Source organism: Halichoerus grypus, chromosome 9 (genome assembly GCF_964656455.1).
Source record: "Halichoerus grypus chromosome 9, mHalGry1.hap1.1, whole genome shotgun sequence".
In the NCBI taxonomy this organism is placed as follows: domain Eukaryota; kingdom Metazoa; phylum Chordata; class Mammalia; order Carnivora; family Phocidae; genus Halichoerus; species Halichoerus grypus.
In genome coordinates this window covers 107624357-107643795 of record NC_135720.1, presented here as the reverse complement: position 1 = coordinate 107643795, position 19439 = coordinate 107624357, and the positions used below count along the sequence as shown (strand labels likewise).

At 40.1% G+C, this 19439-nt stretch overlaps 1 protein-coding gene across 5 annotated transcripts in view; it reads left to right on the top strand.

The window, feature by feature from the left end:
* The first annotated feature begins 924 nt into the window (after window positions 1–924).
* LOC118532360 (adenylate cyclase type 10-like) overlaps window positions 925–19439 on the top strand; it is a 43985-nt gene continuing 25470 nt past the window's right edge. For all 5 annotated transcript variants that reach the window (XM_078055355.1, XM_078055357.1, XM_078055356.1 and 2 more), the window contains exons 1-9: window positions 925–1210; window positions 2066–2170; window positions 5447–5485; window positions 6435–6578; window positions 16313–16518; window positions 16806–16896; window positions 16990–17078; window positions 17685–17876; window positions 18562–18683. In XM_078055355.1, the coding sequence (XP_077911481.1) occupies window positions 1054–1210; window positions 2066–2170; window positions 5447–5485; window positions 6435–6578; window positions 16313–16518; window positions 16806–16896; window positions 16990–17078; window positions 17685–17876; window positions 18562–18683 (1145 nt within the window). In that variant the 5' untranslated portion in view covers window positions 925–1053. The remainder of the gene's footprint in view (window positions 1211–2065; window positions 2171–5446; window positions 5486–6434; window positions 6579–16312; window positions 16519–16805; window positions 16897–16989; window positions 17079–17684; window positions 17877–18561; window positions 18684–19439) is intronic.

Here is a 19439-nt window from a genome sequence, read left to right as displayed (position 1 = left end):
TGGCCCCACTGATACACATCTAAAGGGTTTCATGACTAAGATTTTAGTAGAGGGTAATAAATGGCCCCTTGGAAACCTTGTTTCCAAATAAATTCCTTAGAGACTTACACAATCCCTAACCACCTCCCAACTTGAAAGGATACAATGAGCCACTGCTCACAACCCAGTGCAGCTCTTTCTGCCCAAGGTCCTGTCCCTGTGCTTTAATAAAACCACCTGCTTTGCACGGAAGATGCCTCAAGAATTCTTTCTTGGCTGTTCTGCTCCCAAACCCCAACATTTTCACATCAGTTATCACTGAAACAGCATTGACTGGGTATTGTAGAACTAAAGATAGTGAAGCTGTAATTTTAAGATTTTGTTTATTTCTGCAAAAAAACAAAACACGATGCTTTCCTGATTGTTAAAAATCCACAACACACTCCTACTATTAATAATGTGAATTCTCCAAAAATCTGAGCCAACTGACAGGCAACCTCAGGCATTTACCACACAGGGAACCAGGAGCTGGAGCTAGAGCAAAGCAACGTCAGGAGCACACTCAGGAGACACCCTATAGACCTGTCCTGGCAGGTAAGAGAAACAGAAGAAATTCTCTAATTAAGGCACTGACCATTAAATAGCGTTAGCCTAAGGTTGATAAAAAACCATACTGAGGTTGCTTTAGTCAGATGCTAATGGAACATTGCCCTTAGAAATTCAGAGGTGAGCCAGCATTCCACTCTGGTGATAGAGGACCCCTCTATTGACACTATCTGAAATAATCTGTCTTATTGAAGAAACATTTTCACGGATAAAGATTTTTAAGCGTCATCTTGACTCTTGAACATGCTTGCCCTCCCCAGACCTGCTGCCTCTCACCTCCCAGAGGCCAGAGCAAGGGCGCAGGGGGCGGGAGGCAGGTGGCCCGCGGCCACCCTGGATTGGCACCTCCCCGAGGAGGCCCACACTGATTGGTTGGTGGGAGGGGCCCGCCAAGGCTGTCGTTGCGGATTGGCTGCCACCCGGAGGACCCTCGTTTCCGGTAGCTTGGCTGGCAACCCCGCCGCCGCCATGGCGATCGGCGAGCGGTTGGCGGCGCCACTTCTGTGGCCCGTAGAGGCCCGGTTGGCGGCGCTGCTTCCCGACCTGCTGGTGTTCAGGAAGCCCCGGCGATCGGAACCCGAGCTCGCCACGGCGCAGGGCGTCCTCCTTGGCGTCCACGTGACGGGTGAGCCGAGGCGCGTCGCTCTCCCGCCCTGCCCGAGGGGCGGCCGTTGGGCCTGGCTCCGAGAGGCGGCGGCGGTTACAGGCCTGGCCCCCGGGCAAGCAAAGGCGCGGCTTAACTGCTCGCCGCCGCCGCCTCGGGAAACCTGGTTCAGAGCTGGAGGACTCCTTCCGGAATGGTCTGGCGTAGCCCTAGAGTTCACTTCAGAAATGAAAGGAGACTCAGAAACGGAAAAGGACTTTTGCGGGACCACTCAGCAGGCTTTGAACCCAAGTTTTCTCCCAATACGCATACCGCTTCAGCCCGTTTTTTTCGCTCAATTAATTCCTTCTTTGGGTCCCTAAGTGTGTGCCCGCCACTGCGCTAGGAATTAGAGATCCAGCAGCTACTTTGAGAGTCGCTTACTTAACAAATATTTGTGGAGTTTGTGTCATGGATCTGAAGATGAGTGTCTGAAGGTGCCTGACCTCGAGGAGCTCACCATCTGAGTTCTCCATAAAGCTTTAATCCATCCCCCTCGTCATTGGTGTCTCTGTCCCTCACATGGGGCGAAATCCCATTTCTCCCTTGGCCAGGGAGCTTAAGAGGGTATGGCAGAAACGGGTTAGCTGGCTAGAGAGGAAAGAGGGTGCTTGTGGGTGAATCTTCATCTGCAGCTCCTGGAAATGAAGGGGGTGTGGCTCTCTGGGTTCCCAGGGGCGGCAGGCAGCCAGCCTGGCCCCGAGTAGGCTTGTTAAAGGATAATGAAATTACTCATCTGGAGGAGATCTGCTTCTTTACACTGGCTTGATGCGTGCAGGGAATAGAGCCTAAAAGTTCAGGATTTGCAGCTAACGTAATTTTTGTTTTGTCGGCTAGGGTTTACAGCATTAATGGATAGGTTCAGCCTGACCTGCAAGTCGGAACATGACATGGACAAACTGGCCCACATCTTCAGTTATTACATCAGTGACATCGTGGAGCGTGAGTGACTATTGTAGGGAAGCCAGGAGGTGTGGTGCTGGGCTCCTGAGGGTTTGTAACAGAAGGGGGCCTGGGCTACTTGAAAAGATACCAAAGGGTTATTCCTTTAGTGTTACTCATCTTTTATTTCTTCTTTCTTGCTACTAACAGGCTAGATTTTTGCCTGTATCTGCCATTCTACTTAGTCTCACATTCTGTTGACTCAATGTTCAGAAAGGGGGGGGGAACAAATTAATTTTAATTTTTACTTTGCATGTTTATATTTTATTTCAAAATAAACTATTCCTCAGTTTGCCTCTTCTAACAATAATGTAATGTGCCACATGTGTTTATATCCAATATAATTTACAAAACACCTTCCCATTCTATTATTGCATTTTGATCCTGTGAGATAGGAATGAGTGTTTTCTTCATTTTCTGCCATATATTAAGCTTGTGGAAATTTGCCTAATCTGGGGAAGAAAAAAAAATCAGCTCCTTACATGTGCAGTAAACATTTTGAGTACATATTCTTTTTTTTTTTAAGATTTTATTTATTCATTTGAGAGAGAGAGAGAGAGAGAGAGAGAGAGAGAGAGAGAGGACAAGGAGGGGGAGGGGCGGGCGGCGGCAGAGGGAGAAACCGACTTCTGGCTGAACAGGGAGCCTGACGCGGGACTCGATTCCCGGACCCTGGAATCATGACCTGAGCTGAAGGCAGATACTTAACCAACTGAGCCACCCGGGCGCCCTTAAGTGCATATTCTGCGATATACACTGTAAAAGGTCAGGGTGTGCAAAAACCTACTTTTGAGGAGCTTTCTGTCTAGTTAGACCTACCCAACAAATTAATCTGGTCCTGAAACTTTTAGTAGTTATATAACATTCCCTTCTTTTATTGACAGTGTCCATATAGTCATGTCCATAATTCTGAGATTCATCAGAATTTTTACTTTGTGGAATCTCCTTTAGGAACTTGTTTATTTGATTCACTCCTTACCCCTGAGGAACAGTTGTAAAAGGTCTTTAGATTTTTCTCATCAAGTTTAGATGAAAGGGAGAGAGAGAAATTACGTATGTATTATAACACCAGGAACTGCTGGGTACTAGAAATACAGGGGAAAATAATACCTGCCCTCTTGAAGTTTCCATGTTAGTGGGAGAGACAATAAGTAAACAAGATCATTATACATTATACATTTTACAAAGGAAATAGGGTGTGATGGTAAAGAATTGTAGAGTGGGAGATTTTTTTCAGGTAGGGTGATCATAGGAGGCTCCTCAAGTGTTTAAGCTGAGACATAAAGGATGAGAGAAACACCTTGTGAAGAGTGAGGAGTAAAGTGTTTTCAGGCAGAAGAGTGAGGAGTACAGTGTTTCAGGCAGAAGAATGCCAAGTGCAAAGCTTCTAAGATGAGAGGAAGCTTGACATGTTCTGGGAACTAAGAAGACCAGTGTGGCTAACACATAGCTAGCAGGGAGAAGAGTGGCTTGAGGTGAGATTGGAGATCATTGAACTCTGTAGGCCATAAGGAGTTTGGATTATGTATTTTTGTATAAAGGGAAACTGTTAAAAGGTTCTGGCAAGGGGGTGATGTGGTCCGATTTACATTTTTGAAAGCTCATTTTAACCGCCTTATGGCAATTGGATTATAGGGAGCTGATGGAGGGCAGGTGGTAAGAATAGAAGCTAGAAGAGGCAGTTGTAGCAGCTGTGGAGAGATGAGGCTGATTTGGTCTAGAGTAGTGGTTCTCAACCTTGGCAGTACATTAAATAACCACTTGGGGAGCTTTTAAAGATTTTATTTATTTATTTGAGAGAGAGAGAATGAGAGAGAGCACATGAGAGGGGGGAGGGTCAGAGGGAGAAGCAGACTCCCTGCCAAGCAGGGAGCCTGATGCAGGACTCAATCCAGGGACTCCAGGATCATGACCTGAGCCGAAGGCAGTTGCTTAACCAACTGAGCCACCCAGGCGCCCTCGGGGAGCTTTTAAAAATCCTGGTGTCTAGGCTTTACCTCAGACCAATTAAATCAGAATACCTTGGGGTAAGCCCAGAAATAAAGATTTTTTAAAGTTTCACAGGCTGTTCCAGTGTTGAAGCCAAGGTGGAAACCATTGGTCTAGAGATAAGGCAGTGGAGCCATAAGGAGATGAATTGATTTGAAATGTGTTTTGCAGGTTCAACAGACAAGATTTGCTGGTATATTGATATCAGTGGGAAGTAGTGAGAAAAGCTACTCTCAAGGATTTTTTGGCTTTCATAATTGAATTGATGGTGGTGTCACTTACCGAGATGGGAAAGACTGGGCTTTGAGAAAGAAAATCAAGGGTTCTGTTTTGAATATACTGAGTTGTCAATAAGTCATTCAAATGGAGAATGAAGTCAGTAGCAATGATTGAGCCTGGAGCTCAGAGAATAGATCTCTGTTAGAGACAAAAAGTGAGTTGATGGCATAAAGATGTTACTTAAAGTTAGGAACTGATTGAGTCCACATGAGGAGAGTGTAAATAAAGAGAGCCTAAGACTGAGGCTTGAGGGAGGGACTCCAGGACAGATTATGATTAGAGAGAAAGAACTTACAAAAGAGACTATAAAGCAGCCAGTTAGGTGGGATATTGTGGTGTTCCTGAAGCCAAAGGAGAAGTAGAGTCTCTGGGGGAGGAAGGCTGGGGCTGGCTGAGTTGAAAATGAAAAGTATAAAGTACAGTGCTGTGAGAAAATACTGAATTTAGCAAGGTGAATGCTGTTGATGATCTTGATAAATTTTAGTGAAGTGATGGAGTTGGGAGTCAGATGGGAGAAAGCGGAGAAGAGAATGGTAGAGAAAATGTTTAAGAGTGAACAGGATATGAGGAACAAATTGTATATGGCCAACTCTTGAGAATTTTTTTGATGGGGATGTAGCAGAAAAATGGAGCTAATAGCAAGGGAAGGTAGAGTGTTGTGTTTTGTTTTCATTTTTTAAGATATTAATAGAAATGATCCAGTGGAGAGGAGATAAGGGAGGGAGTGAAGTTCTTGAAAGGGTGGGAGGGGCTAGGATCCAGAGCCCAATGGGGTGACTTTGAAGAGAACAGGAGTATTTCTTTCATTTTCAAGAAGATGGATATAGATACAGACAGATTTGGGGAGAAGCTAAGGGAAAGAAAAGAGTCCCTTGGAGGGAACAAATAGACTAGAGAAGAAATGAGGAAAAACTCAGTAGGCCATTCTTCTGATCATATATAATTCTGCCATGATCTAGTATATCTGATTTTGATGCATTTTCCTCTCTCTCCTTTACTTGATTTCAGATGTGCTGTGTTTTGGAGGAGATATCCTAAATATCACAGGTATTTTTCAGTTTTTCTGAATATTTAAAGGACTGTAAGTGAGGAAGACTTCATTTAGGTGGAATTTGGCATATTTGTTTATTCAGCATTGTTTGTTATTTAATATGTCCTTGGCCCTGGGGAAACAAAGATGAAGAAGACACAGTCACTGACTCAAAGGTTCTCTCAGTCTAATAGAAAAACCTTGCCCATATTAAGTTCACAGGTGCTTTACATTTTGCTTAATTAAATGACAAAAATAAGTGCCTATAAAGCACTTATTTGCATGAGAAAACTAATGAGAAACTTAGGCCTTAAGAGCAGAAGCTATGTGTAAGATAGGAGTCAAAATCTCCAATCTGGAGAACTCTCAGGATCATTAATAGCTATATGCCACAGAGTTGGCCTCTTTTTTAAATTTAAACTTAATTAAGCCACCCTTGAAATTAGATTTGAACATGAACCTACATTTTATGAACCTCTTAGCTAGTGCCCCTCCCATTCTGTTAGTATAGTGGTAGAGGGAAGATTATCAAAAATATTCTTTTTTTTTTTTTTAAAGATTTTATTTATTTGACAGAGAGAGAGACAGCGAGAGAGGGAACACAAGCAGGGGGAGTGGGAGAGGGAGAAGCAGGCCTCCCACTAAGCAGGGAGCCTGAAGTGGGGCTCGATCCCAGGACCTGGGATCATGACCTGAACCGAAGGCAGACGCTTAATGACTGACCCACCCAGGCGCCCTATCAAAAACACTCTTAAACTAAAGGAACATTTCAGCTTCTGCCTTGTCTTGTTTTTCATGATGAGTGGTTTTGAGACTCTAAGGCAGTATTTTAACCAAGCATAATGTACAGGGCCAAGGAACCTTGCCTAACACCTTGCATGATATCTTCTGCATTATTGGGAGCTTTGCCCAGATCAGGTGAATCCAGATATTTGATCCTTGTCAGCCTGTCTTGTGTGTCTGCAGGGAATGTGCTTCTGGCACTCTGGACAGTGAAACAGAATCAACTCAGTGACATCATTACCCTGGTGGCAAAATGCAGTCTGGAGATACAGGAGAAATTTGGGATCTACCATACCAGAGAAGGCCAGGATCTGCAGCTAAAGATAGGTAGTAGCTACTAAAAGAGTGATCAATTAAAAAAAAAAAAACACTATAAAAAATTCAAAATATAAATGACAACCTGAAAAAAAAAATCTGCAACTTATATACATAAGGGGTGAATATTAGAAATAAAACACCTAGAAATCAACAAAAGACTAACATTTTAAGAGAAAGATGGGAAAGGACACGAATAAATAGTACATAGACAAAGAAATACATCTCTTTTAACATGTGAAAAGATGTTTAATTTCATAATAAGAAAAATGCCAATTGAAAGTGCATTGGGATGATTTCTCACCTATAGATACCAAAAATTCATATGCTGACCACACTGTTGATGAGGCAATGAGGAATAAACACTCTCATATACACTGCTGATGGGAGTCAACAGCAGTACAACTTCTATGAAGAATAATTTTGGTAATCTCTGTTGAGATTCCAAATGCATTTATTCTTCAATCTAGCAATCCCACTCCCAAATATTTATCCTATAGGTATACCTGACTGTGTATGAAATGTTATCGGTACAAGATTATTGATTGCAATATGGTTTGTAATAAAACGATCTATAGGAGACTGGTTAAATAAACAATATGTCTACTCAATGAGATTTTATGCAACTTTAAAAAAAGATATTCTGATATAGCAATATCTTCAAAATATAGTTGAGAAAAAGCAAGATGCAAAGCACTGTGGTATGCTACCTTTTATATAAAGACAAAAAATAAGAATTTTTCTTGTTCATATTTGTATAAAGAAACACTGGAAAGATATATAAGAAATGAATAAAAGTTACCTATTGGAGGAAAAACAGTGTTATATTAGTTTCAGGTGTACAATATAGTGATTCAACAATCTCATACATCACCCGGTGCTCACCACAAGTGCCCTCCTTAATCCCCATCACCTATTTAACCCATCCCCCCACCCCCTCCCCGCTGGTAACCATCAGTTTGTTCTCTATAGTTAAGAGTCTGTTTCTTGGTTTGCCTCATTCTTTCTTTCTTTTTTTCCCCTTTGCTCATTTGTTTCTTAAATTGCACATATGAATGAAATCATATGGTATTTGTCTTTCTCTGACTTATTTCCCTTAACATTGTATTCTTAGCTCCATCCATATTGTTGCAAATGTCAAGATTTCATTTTTTATGGCTGAATACTATTCCATTGTGACACACACACACACACACACACACACACACACACATCTTTATCTGTCTTTTCATAAGATGCTCAACATCACTCATCTTCAAGGAAATGCAAATCAAAACTACAATGAGATATCACCTCACACCTGTCAGAATGGCTAAAATCAAAAACACAAGAAAACAAGTGTTGGGGAGGATGTAGAGAAAGAGGAACCCTCTTGCACTGTTGGTGGGAATGAATGCAAACTGGTGCAGCCATTGTGGAAAACAGTGTGGAGTTTCCCCAAAAAGTTTAAAAGAGAACTACCTTACAATCCAGTAATCACCCTACTGGGTATTTACACAAAAAAATACAAAAACACTAATTCAGAGGGATCATGCACCCCTATGTTTATAGCATTATTTACAGTAGCCAAATTATGGAAGCAGCCCAAGGGGCCATCGATAAATGAATGGGTAGTATAGACTTTTTAACAATATTTGTTCCTCCAGTCCATGAGCATGGAATGCCTTTCCATTTCTTTATGTCATCTTTAATTTCTTTCATGAGTGTTTTATAGTTTTCAGAGTACAGGTCTTTCACCTCTTTCATTAAGTTTATTCCTAGGTGTCTTATTATTTTTGTACAGTTGTAAATGGGATTGTTTTCCTAATTTCTCTTTCTACTACTTCATTATTGGTGTATAGAAATACAACAGATTTCTGCACATTGATTTTGTGTCCTGCAAATTTACTGAATTCATTTATCAGTTCTTGCAGTTTTTTGGTGGAGTGTTTGGGTTTTCTACATATAGCATGTCATCTGCAAATAGAGTTTTACTTCTTCTGTTTAATTCTTCCTTACCAGTTTGGATGCCTTTTATTCCTTTTTGTTGTCTGATTGCTATGGCTCGACTCCCAGTACTACATTGAATGCAAGTGTTTAGAGTGAACATCCCTGTTTTATTCCTGACCTTAAGGAAAAACTCAGTTTTTCCCCATTAAGGATTATGTTAGCTGTGGGTTTTTTATATATGGCCTTCATTATGTTGAGGTATGTTCCCTCTAAACCTACTTTGTTGAAAGTTTTTATCATGAAGGGATATTGTACTGTCAGATGCTTTTTCTTCATCTGTTGAAATGATCATATGGTTTTTATCCTTTCTCTTATTGATGTGATGTATCATGTTGATTTGTGAATATTGGACCACGCTTGCATCTTGGGAATAAATCCCACTTGATCGTGGTGAATGATTTTTTTAATGTATTGTTGGATTCAGTTTACCAGTATTTTGTTGAGGATTTTTGCATCTGTGTTCATCAGAGATATTGGCCTGTAGTTCTCTTTTTTTGTGGTTTCTTTATCTGGTTTTGGTATCAGGGTAGTGCTGACCTCATAGAATGAATTTGGAAGTTTTTCTTCTATTTTTTGGAATAAAAATATGAGGAGAATAGGTATTAACTTCTTCTTTAAATGTTTGGTAGAATTTGCCTGTGAAGCCATCTGGTCCTGGACTTGTTTTTTGGTTGGGAGTTTTTGATTACTGATTCAATCTCCTTACTGGTAATTGGTCTATTCAAATCTTCTATTTCTTCCTGCTTCAGCTTTGGTAGGTTGTATGTTTCTAGGAATTTATCCATTTATTCTAGGCTTTCCAATTTGTTGGCATTTAGTTTTCATTATATTCTCTTATAATTGTTTTATTTCTGTGGTGTTGGTTGTTATTTCTCCTCTTTCATTTGTGATTTCATTTATTTGAGTCCTCTTTCTTTTTTTAATGAGTCTAGCTAGAGATTTATCAATTTTGTTGATCTTTTCAAAGAACCATCTCCTGGTTTCATTGATCTGTTCTACTTGCTTTTTAGTTTCTGTATCATTTATTTCTGCTCTAATCTTCATTATTTCCTTCCTTCTGCTGGTTTTGGTTTTTGTTTGTTGTTCTTTTTCTAGCTCCCTTAGGTGTAAGGTTAGGTTGTTTATTTGAGATTTTTCTTGCTTCTTGAGGTAAGTCTGTATTGCCATAAACTTCCCTCTTAGAACTGCTTTTGCTGCATCGCAAAGATTTTGGACTGTTGTGTTTTCATTTGCATTTGTTTCCGTGTACTTTTTGATTTCTTCTCTGATTTCTTGGTTGACCTATTCATTATTTAGTAGCATATTGTTTAACCTCCAAGTATTTGTGGTCTTTCCAGATTTTTCCTTGTGGTTAATTTGTAGTTACATAGTCTTGTTGTTAAAAAAGGTACATGGTATGATTTCAGTGTTCTTGAATTTGTTGAGGCCTGTTTTGTGGCCTAATATATGATCCATTATGAAGAATATTCCCTGTGCACTTGAAGAGAATGTGTATTTTGCTGTTTTAGGATGGAATGTTCTGAATATATCTGTTAAGTCCATCTAGTCCTGTGTGTCATTCAAAACCATTGTTTCCTTGTTGATTTTCTGTTTAGATGACCTGTCCGTTGATGTAAGTGGGGTGTGAAGTCCCCTACTATTGTATTATTATCAATTAGTTCCTTTCTGTTTCTTACTAATTGTTTTATGATTTGGGTGCTCCCATGCATAAATATTTAAATTGTTATATCTTGTTGGATTGACCCTTTCTTATTATATAGTATCCTTCTTTGTCTCTTGTTACAGTCTTTTTTTTAAAGTCTATTTTGTCTGATATAAATATTGCTACTCCAGCTTTCTTTTGTCATCCATTTACATGGTAAATATTTCTCCGTCCTCTCACTTTCAATCTGCAGATATCTTTGGTCTGAAATGAGTCTTTTGTAGGCAGCATATAGATTGGTCTTGTTTTTTTATCCACTCTGTTACCCTATGCCTTTTAATTGGAGCATTTATTTCATTTACATTCTAAGTAATTATTGATAGATGTGTATTTATTGTCATTTTGTTACTTGTTTTGTTGTTGTTTTTGTAGTTTTTCTCTGACCCTTTCTTGTCTTTCTCTCTTTCATGGTTTGCTGGTTTTCCTTGGTGATATACTTGGATTCCTTTCTCTTTATTCTTTGCATATCTATTAGTGGTTTTTGATTTATGGTTACCATTAGGTTTGTATATAACATCTTCTGCATATAGCAGTCTATATTAAGTTGATGGTCACTTAAGTTTGAACCCATTCTTTACTCCTTTTCCTTCCATGTTTTAGGTATATGGTGTCATATTTTCATCCTTTTTTTTTTTTTTGTGACTCCTTTGACTGATTTTTTTTACAGAAATACTTACTTTTACTGCTTTTGTGTTTCCTCCTTATCATACACTCACTTATGGTCTTTCCTTTCCACGCAAAGAGTCCACTTTAGTATTTCTTGTAAGGGTGACTTAGTTGGTCATGAACTCCTTTAGTTTTTGTTTGTCTGAGAAACTTCTTATCTCTCCTATTCTGAATGATAGCCTTGCTGGATAGGGTATTCTTGGCTGTAGATTTTTCCCTTTCAGCACTTTGAATATATTATACCATTCTCTTCTGGCTTGCAAAGTTTCTGCTGAAAACCGCTGATAATCGCCTTATGGGGTTTCTCTTATATGTAATTGTCTTTTCTCTTGCTGCTTTAAACATTTTTTTCTTGGGGGTGCCTGGGTGGCGCAGTTGGTTGGGCGTCCAACTCTTGGTTTTGGCTCAGTTCATGATCTCAGGGTCATGAGATTGAGCCCCACGTAGGGCTCTGTGCTGCATGCAGAGTCTGCTTAAGTTTCTCTCTCCCTCTGCCCCTCCCCCCCACATCTCTCTCAAATAAATAAATCTTTAAAAAATTTTTTCTTTATTACTCCTTTTTGCCATTTTGATTACTATGTGTCTTAGTGTAGACCTCCTTTGGTTAATTTTGTTGGAGGATCTCTTTGCCTGGATCTGGGTATGTGTTTCCTTCCCAGATTAGGGAAGTTTTCAGCTATTGTTTCTTCAAATAAATTTTCCTCCCTTTTCTCTCTCTCCTTCTGGAACCCCTATAATGTGAATGTTATTACACCTGAAGGCATCACTGAATTCCCTTAAGTCTACTCTCAGTGTGCATAATTCTTTCTTCTCTTATTTGTTTAGCTTGATTACTTTCCATTACTCTGTCTTCTAGTTCATTAATTTGTTCCACTCCTTCTTCCCCCTGCTGTTGATTCTATCAAGTTTATTTTTAATTTCATTTATTGTGTTTTTCATCTGGTTCTTTTTTATGTTTTCTATCTCTTTTTAAAAGTCTCACTGATGTCCTCCACTCTTTTCTTGAGTGAATATCTTTATGATCATTACTTTAAATTTGCTATCAGCCATGTTACTTATCTCCATTTTACTTAGGTCTCTTGCTGTAGTTTTGTCCTGTTTTTTTATTTGTGATATATTCTTCTGTCCCCTCATTCTGCCTAACTCTCTCTGTCTGTTCCTGTGGGTTTAGGAAAGTCAGCTACATCTCTTGCTCTTGAAAGTAGTGGGTGGGATGTGTACTTTTAACTAGTGGCACTGGTCCTCCTCCACAGGGCATGTGTAGCTGCTGCAGAGGCCGAAGGACCTGGGTACTCTGGACAGCATGCAAGGGCAGGGTGTGTAGTTTTAACAAAGTGTGTGCATCCTCCATGGGAGGTCGGGAGATACAGTGTTGGCAAGGATTGCCTGGGTCTTCTTGGGGAGGGGATCCACAGCACCAGGACTGAGGCAGTTCTGGCTGGAGGGGGCAGGGCACAGTATAAGCAAGTTAGGGAGCAAGTGCCGGTCCTGCACCCATTCCCACAGGTAGCAGCTGTATGTTTATGATGAGGGGCAGGGAAGGGAAATGGCACCTGCCAGCTCCTTTGTTCCTGGAGAAGTCCCTCAGTGAACTCTGAGATTAGTAACTGACTCTCCTTCCCATAAGCCACAGGCGCCTTTCAAACTTCGGCTTCCAAGCTGTATCTCTGCACGCTATTTTCTGTGCTGTCTCTTTAAGGGCAGGGGCTCAGCTTCCTGTCACTAGCTAAGCTCTCTCAGAGCCAAGCCCACTGCTTTTTAAAGTTCCAGGCTTTAAGTCCCACTGATAATAAGCACTCATGAAATTCAGCCCCTGTGATTTTTAAAGCCAAATGCTATAGGGATTTCTCTTCTCCTTGTAGGCTCCCCAGTGTGCTTCTTGCCCCTCTTCTTGTCCATGGCTCCCACCCTCCAGCAGTCACACCCACGGGGTTTAGATTCCCACTGAGTCCTCACCATTCCTACCCTCTTCGATGTGGCCTCTTCTCTACATTTAGGCATGGAGTTTGTTTGGCCAATCTTCGGGTCCTTTTCTGGGTTGTTTGCTCTGATCCAAGTGTTACCTAGTTGTGTCTGGGGTAAGGTCAGTTTAGGATCCTCTTACTGTACCATCTTCCCCAAAAATCAGAATCAAGAATTTTTATGTATATTCTTTATATAGTTTGATTTTTGAACTATGTTATTATATTACATAATCAAAAATGTAATACAATACAATAAAGATTTAAAAGCTGCACACAGAGGCAAAAATTGCATCAGTGACAGAGTCAGGATTAGAGGGGAAGCTCTATATACAAAGCTCCTTCACAGAAGTCCAGAAACATCAAGAGGTTTCTGAATGAAGGGCAAAAGTTGACTCTACCTATTCATTTATATTTTGAGGAGCAGCCTGAAGAATTATATTCTGAATTATATGTCATCTCTTCTGTCCTAGCATTTTTTGTTGTTTTGCTTTGTGTTTTATTGATGGATAATTCATAATTGATACTGTACATAACATATTTGTATACTTTTGAAACCATCACCACAATTAAGATAATGTACATACCCATCACTCACTAAAGTTTCCTTGTACCCTTTTATAACCCCCCTCCTACCACTCCCCTCCCTATCCTCAAGAAATCTCTGATCTCCTTTCTGTCATTAGAGATTATTTTGATATTTTTAAAGAATGTTGTAGCATGTATCAGTAGTTCACTCCTTTTTATTGCTAAGTAGTATTCTTTTATACGGATGTACCACAATTTGTTTATCCATTCACTTTTTGATGGACGGTTGGGTTGTAAATTTTTGGCTATTACAAATAAAGCTACTATGAACATCTGTGTATAAGTCTTCAAAGAGACATGTGTTTATTTCTCTTGGGTAAATACCTAGAAGTGAAAAGTCTAGATCATATGGTAGATATATGTCTAACTTTTTAAGGAATCGCTAATCTTTTTCCCAAAGTGGTTGTACCATTTTACATTCCCACCAGCAATGTGTGAGTGTTCCAATTTGTCCATGTCCTTATTAACACTTATTGTTGTCTGTTTGAAGAACTTCTTTTAACATTTCTCATAGTGTGTGTTTGCTAGATATGTGTTAGTTCAGTTCTTGTATGTCTGAAAAATTTTTATTTCACCTCTGTTTTCTGAAAGGTATTTTCACTGGGTATGGAGTTCTAGGTTGATGGGGGATTTTCTCTCTTACATTAAAGTTGTTTTTCTAAACAACAACTAACGTCACAGGACATTAGGTACAGTAGATGGATTAACAGGTGGTGAATTTACCATAATTCCCAGAACAATGAAGAAACTAGAAAAAACACACAAAGTAACAATTTTCAAGATATTGGACATCAGGTAATAAAGGACAATGATACCTGAGAGATAGGAAACAAACAAGGTGAACCCTCTGATACCCTAGCTTACCGCATGGAAGAGTTTCCAGGACTTCTAGCTTGCAGCATTTCCAACAAGAAATCTGCTTTCATCTTTATCTTTGTTTGTATATAATGTCTTCCTTCCACCACCACCCCCCCACCCCGGCTTCACTTACGGTTTTTTTCTTTATCACTGGTTTTGGGTAATCTGATTATGATGTCCCTCGATATAGTTTTCTTTCACTTTTGTGCTTGCAACTCGTTGAGATTCTGGATCTATAGGGTTTGGGGTTTTATCAAATTTAGAAAATGTTCTGCTATTATTTTTCCAAATAATTTTTTCTCTCTTCCTCCTCCTCTGTCCAATTATACACATATTAGGCTGCTTGAAATTGTCCTACAAGTCATTGATATTGTGTTCATTGTTTCTTTTTTTCTCCCTGTTTTCATTTTGGATAGTTTCTATTGCTGTGTTTTCAACTGTACAGACCTTTTCTTTTGCAGTGTCTCTACTTACTCATTTTTCTAGGTTCTTGAATATAGTTATAACTTTTAATGTTTTCTTATTTGCTAATTCTATCGTCTGTGTTATTCTGGGTTAGGCTTGATTGATTGATTTTTCTCCTCATTGGGATCATATTTTCCTTTTTCTTTGCATGCCTGGTTATTTTGGGTGGGTTCCAGACATTGTGAATTTAACCTTGTTGGATATGCTGGATTTTTTTTTATACTTCTATAAATATCCTTGAGCATACTTCTGGGATGTGGTTAGCTTGATTTTTTTTTCAGGTTTTGCTTTTAAACTTTGTTGGGTGGGACCAGAGCAGTGTTTAGTCCAGGGCTGGTTTTGCCCCATTCCTGAGGCAAATCCCTTCTGAATACTGTACCTAATGCCCTGTGACTTATTAAGTTTGACACTCTGGCTGGTGGGAACAGGAACTATTGCCAGCCCTGCGTGATACTGGGGGTTGTTCCTTCTAATCTCTTCAGGTGGCTCTTTCCCTGGTTTCAGGTGGTTTCCTCACATTGATGTACTTGTTAGTACTCAGTACTCAGCTAAAGACTTGTAGGGGACCTGGTACAAATCTCTGGAATTCTCTCTCTGTACACTTCTCTCCAGTACTCACAGTGCCCTGTGAACTCTAACCACCTTGGCCTCCTCAGATCTTAGCTCTGCTTCCTCAACTTGAGGAGTCCTCTGGGCTATACCTGGGCTTCCCCTCCCTGAGAAGTCCTGGAAACTCTTCCATGCAGTAAGCTAGGGTATCAGAGGGTTCACCTTGTTTGTTTCCTATCTCTCAGGTATCATTGTCCTTTATTACCTGATGTCCAATATCTTGAAAACTGTTACTTTGTGTGTTTTTTCTAGTTTCTTCATTGTTCTGGGAATTATGGTAAATTCACCACCTGTTAATCCATCTTGGCCAAAAGCATATATCTCTACGATTCTTTTAAAACTATTTTCCCTTTCTTTTTAGCTTAGATTGGGTAACTTAGCTAAGGGCAGGCTTAACTTGGATATAGTCCTTTTTCCTCTGGCAAGCAAACCGTTTTTTTAGCCATATTAGCAGTGAGAAATGCCTCAGGGTAAAAAAAAACAGGAGATAGAATAAAAGTGTATGGCAAAGCCCAAGTCTGGTAAAATACTGATTGGTATTTTATCTGGTAAAATCACTTAGCCTTGATTATATGTTGAGGAGGTGGTATAGTCACTGTGGCAGCAGTTTCTGAGCATAACCATTTGGTCTCTGCCATCACGACCTAGTTGTTTATTAGAAGAACAATTTAAAGAGAGGAATCTTAGAGGCCTAGGATCTCTTGCCTCTTCCTCCATACAACCCAGGCTTGTTTGAATGTGTCTGGATATGCTTAAGACAGAAGGAAATCTGAGGCAAAGTAATATTTTTGAAGGTAAGCTCACCTAATATTTTTGCAATAACAAGACTGGCTTGATGCATAGAGCAATGTGCATAGTTTTCTAATTGAGTTTGGCTATTCACCACTGGTCTCCTTTTTTCTGGATAGGTCTATCTGCAGGTCGGATTTCCCAGGTTATTGTTGGAGATGAGCAGCGACAGTACCTCTTGGTGATTGGGCGGGATGTGGATGATGTCCAGGTAGCTCAGCGTTTGGCTCAGGCAAATGAGATTGTCTTGTCCTGGAACTGCTGGAAGCTTTGTGAGCAGTACATGTTTGAAGTGGAAATCATGAGGGAGGATGAAGCTGTGAAGGTAGGAGGCTGGTCCCATCCATTGCACGTCCTGAAAAGGCCTTTCTACTACACAGGGCAGTGCTCTGGTGCTGGTCACATACGGCTTGACCAAACCAACAACGATTAGAACTCTATTTTGGAGGGAGGTGGGGGATATCCTCCCAGGAAGTTAGATGAGGCAGAAAAATAAGGCTGGAAAGATACATTGATCAACAAGGGACATGGCATCCTCAGCCCCTTTGTTAAGGGACCAACAGTAATCCAGTCGGTGGGTGGGCGCCCAATTGAGCAGTTTCCTTTCTGTAGTTAAGAGATATGCGGATCATTGACCCATTTGATTTTGATGAGCATTTTGACAAGTGCCTTGATTACCTGCCACATTACCGGACAAGTGCTGGTAAGTTACTTGGTCCTTTCTCCCCAAGCCCAAAATTTCAAAGATAAATTTTCCACATGGCTGGAGACATTTTGTTTTTTTTCCTTTTCTCAGATACTCTAAGAACTGCCCTGGAGTTGGATCCAGACTCTGCGCTTGAACAAACCCTGCGGAAGCACATAATGAAAAACCTCTTGAAGAAGGTTATTTCCTAGTTCTTGAGTCATCGTGTAGACCGTGTGTGTGTGTTTATGTTGACAGGTGTACATTTATATGTGATGACCTTTTCATATTGATCCAGTTCATCTCCTGCTCTCCATTGTAATGCTGGCAGGTTTCCCCATCTGTACCAGTTCCTGTGATGACATGTCTTAACTTCAGATTTCTCAGTTCTAGCAAGTGGAAGCCATATTTGTTTTTCAGTTTGTCCCTCAAGAAGCTAGTACATTGTAAACAGGGTAGAGAGTATATGCTTGGTAAATATGTGTTGATTGTGTATATATGAATCTATATGAATCCCTTAGTAAGTGATATAATGACTAGTAGAATGGACATATCAAATTAACTCTAAGAGAAAACATAAAAGTGTGGCAAATTTCATCAGTGAATTAGGTTTAAAGTCAAACAGTTTTAATTCCAAGTGTACTGGTTTGTACATCTTCTATACTTCTCAAACCTGAATTTTAAGTTTTTTGTCTGACATCTGTAAGTTATTTTCTCATACTCACCATGGAATATAGAATTCAAATGCTTAAACATGATACTGAGAGTTGAAGATACAGGCAAGATAACTCACTGTGTCTTTGTAGATTGATGAAGGGCAGCCTATGGAGTATATATCCGAATTCCGTACCGTGACTATGGTTTTGGTCAGCCTAGAGTTCCACAAGACAGCATGGATGTCGCATTTGTGTCATCTTATCCAGGAGGCTGCCCTGTACATCTCCACAGTCATAGAGAAAGGGGGTGGCCAGCTAAGCCGGATCTTTATGTTTGAGAAAGTAAGTACAAGGAAACTTGACCCATCAGCATTAAAGGTGAGTGAGGAATAATAGTCTTGTTCCCCACATAACACATGTGTAAGTCAAATTCCCTGCTGTTTATTTTGTGACAAGCTATAGGACATCAAAAGTTCAACTAATAATTGTTAAGGAATGGGATGTTCTAGTTAATTTAATTTTCAGGGTAACTGAAGATTATCTCCATGTCCTTTTTCATTCAATTCTTGTTGAAAAATCTTTGTCAGAGCAAAAGCATATTTTTCTGGTTCTATTAGTAAAGTGAGTGTAATCAGATAATTCTGATAATTGAGGAGCTTGAAAAAGAGCAGTATCATAATACATGACATTGTAGGTGAATAAAAATGTGAGTAGATAGACAGCTCAAGGCATATACTAGAAATGGAATTTTTGAAAAGTTCTTGACATCAGTTTTTCTTATGTTTTAAATTTCAGTTCTTTGAAGAGTTAGTTAAATCAAGATTTTATTTATTCTTCTTTTTTTTTTTAATCTCCATGTTGATGTGGCCCAGAGTGTCCATTTCATGAATCCTGTAGAATTCAACATTCCTAACAGAAAACCAGTGGGGAAAAGCTCTGGCTTCATTCAGGGGAGTTGGTCCAGTTGAGGCAAGCATATTCTTTCCCCAGGTAAACTTCTCTTTTCCTTCTTTGTCATCTGTCCCAGGGCTGCATGTTCCTCTGTGTTTTTGGCCTTCCCGGGGATAAGAAGCCAGATGAGTGTGCACATGCCCTGGAGAGCGCCTTCAGCATCTTCAGCTTCTGCTGGGAGAATCTTGCTGAGACCAAGTGAGGAGGAAGGTGGGGCAGAGAGGAGCTTCTCAGGCCCCAGGGGGCTCTTCAGGCAGGGTAGGAGGCAGTAACAAGTAGCTGGGGTTGAGAGTGTCCAGAATCTGCCTAAAGAGGAGAGAACATGCTAAGGGAAGTCAGAAAATAAGCTCTATTAAGGAATCATTAGGCACAGAATTATGTAATAGATACCCAGGGAAAATGAAGATAAGTTTCCATCTAATGGGGTGAAAGAGGGAGGCACCGAATACTCATAACAAGATTTAAGAACACCACAAAGGAACAAGCAAATGTGTAAATTAATATAATACAAATAATATGTCTGTATGTCGTGAGAATGTAGAACAAAGGCTGCCTGTCTGCAGGGAGGGGAGGTATGGGAAGAGAAGTTGTAGGGCAATTATCAAGATAGGAAGGGACCACCGCTGGAGTTCAACAATTGGGGAAAGCGAGAGAGGGCATTTTAGACAAAGGAAGCATGGTGAAACATCCGAAGATGTTTAGTCTTATTCTTGGTGTGGCAGCAGAACCAACTGTGTGGTTTAGGTCTTGGGTGTCTCTTACTCACCCTGAGCAATGGGCCCAAGTAAAAGTCCTCAATCCTGGCCTTAGAAGAAGGCAGGAGAATTTTGATGGCAAAGATACAATAGTGTTAGCATTGTTGCCACTTTTTGTGCTCTCTGTAAACAACTGAAAATGGTTTATTTGTAGATTTAACTTGAAACTAATTTATGCCTCGTTGTACCCTCTTTCTCC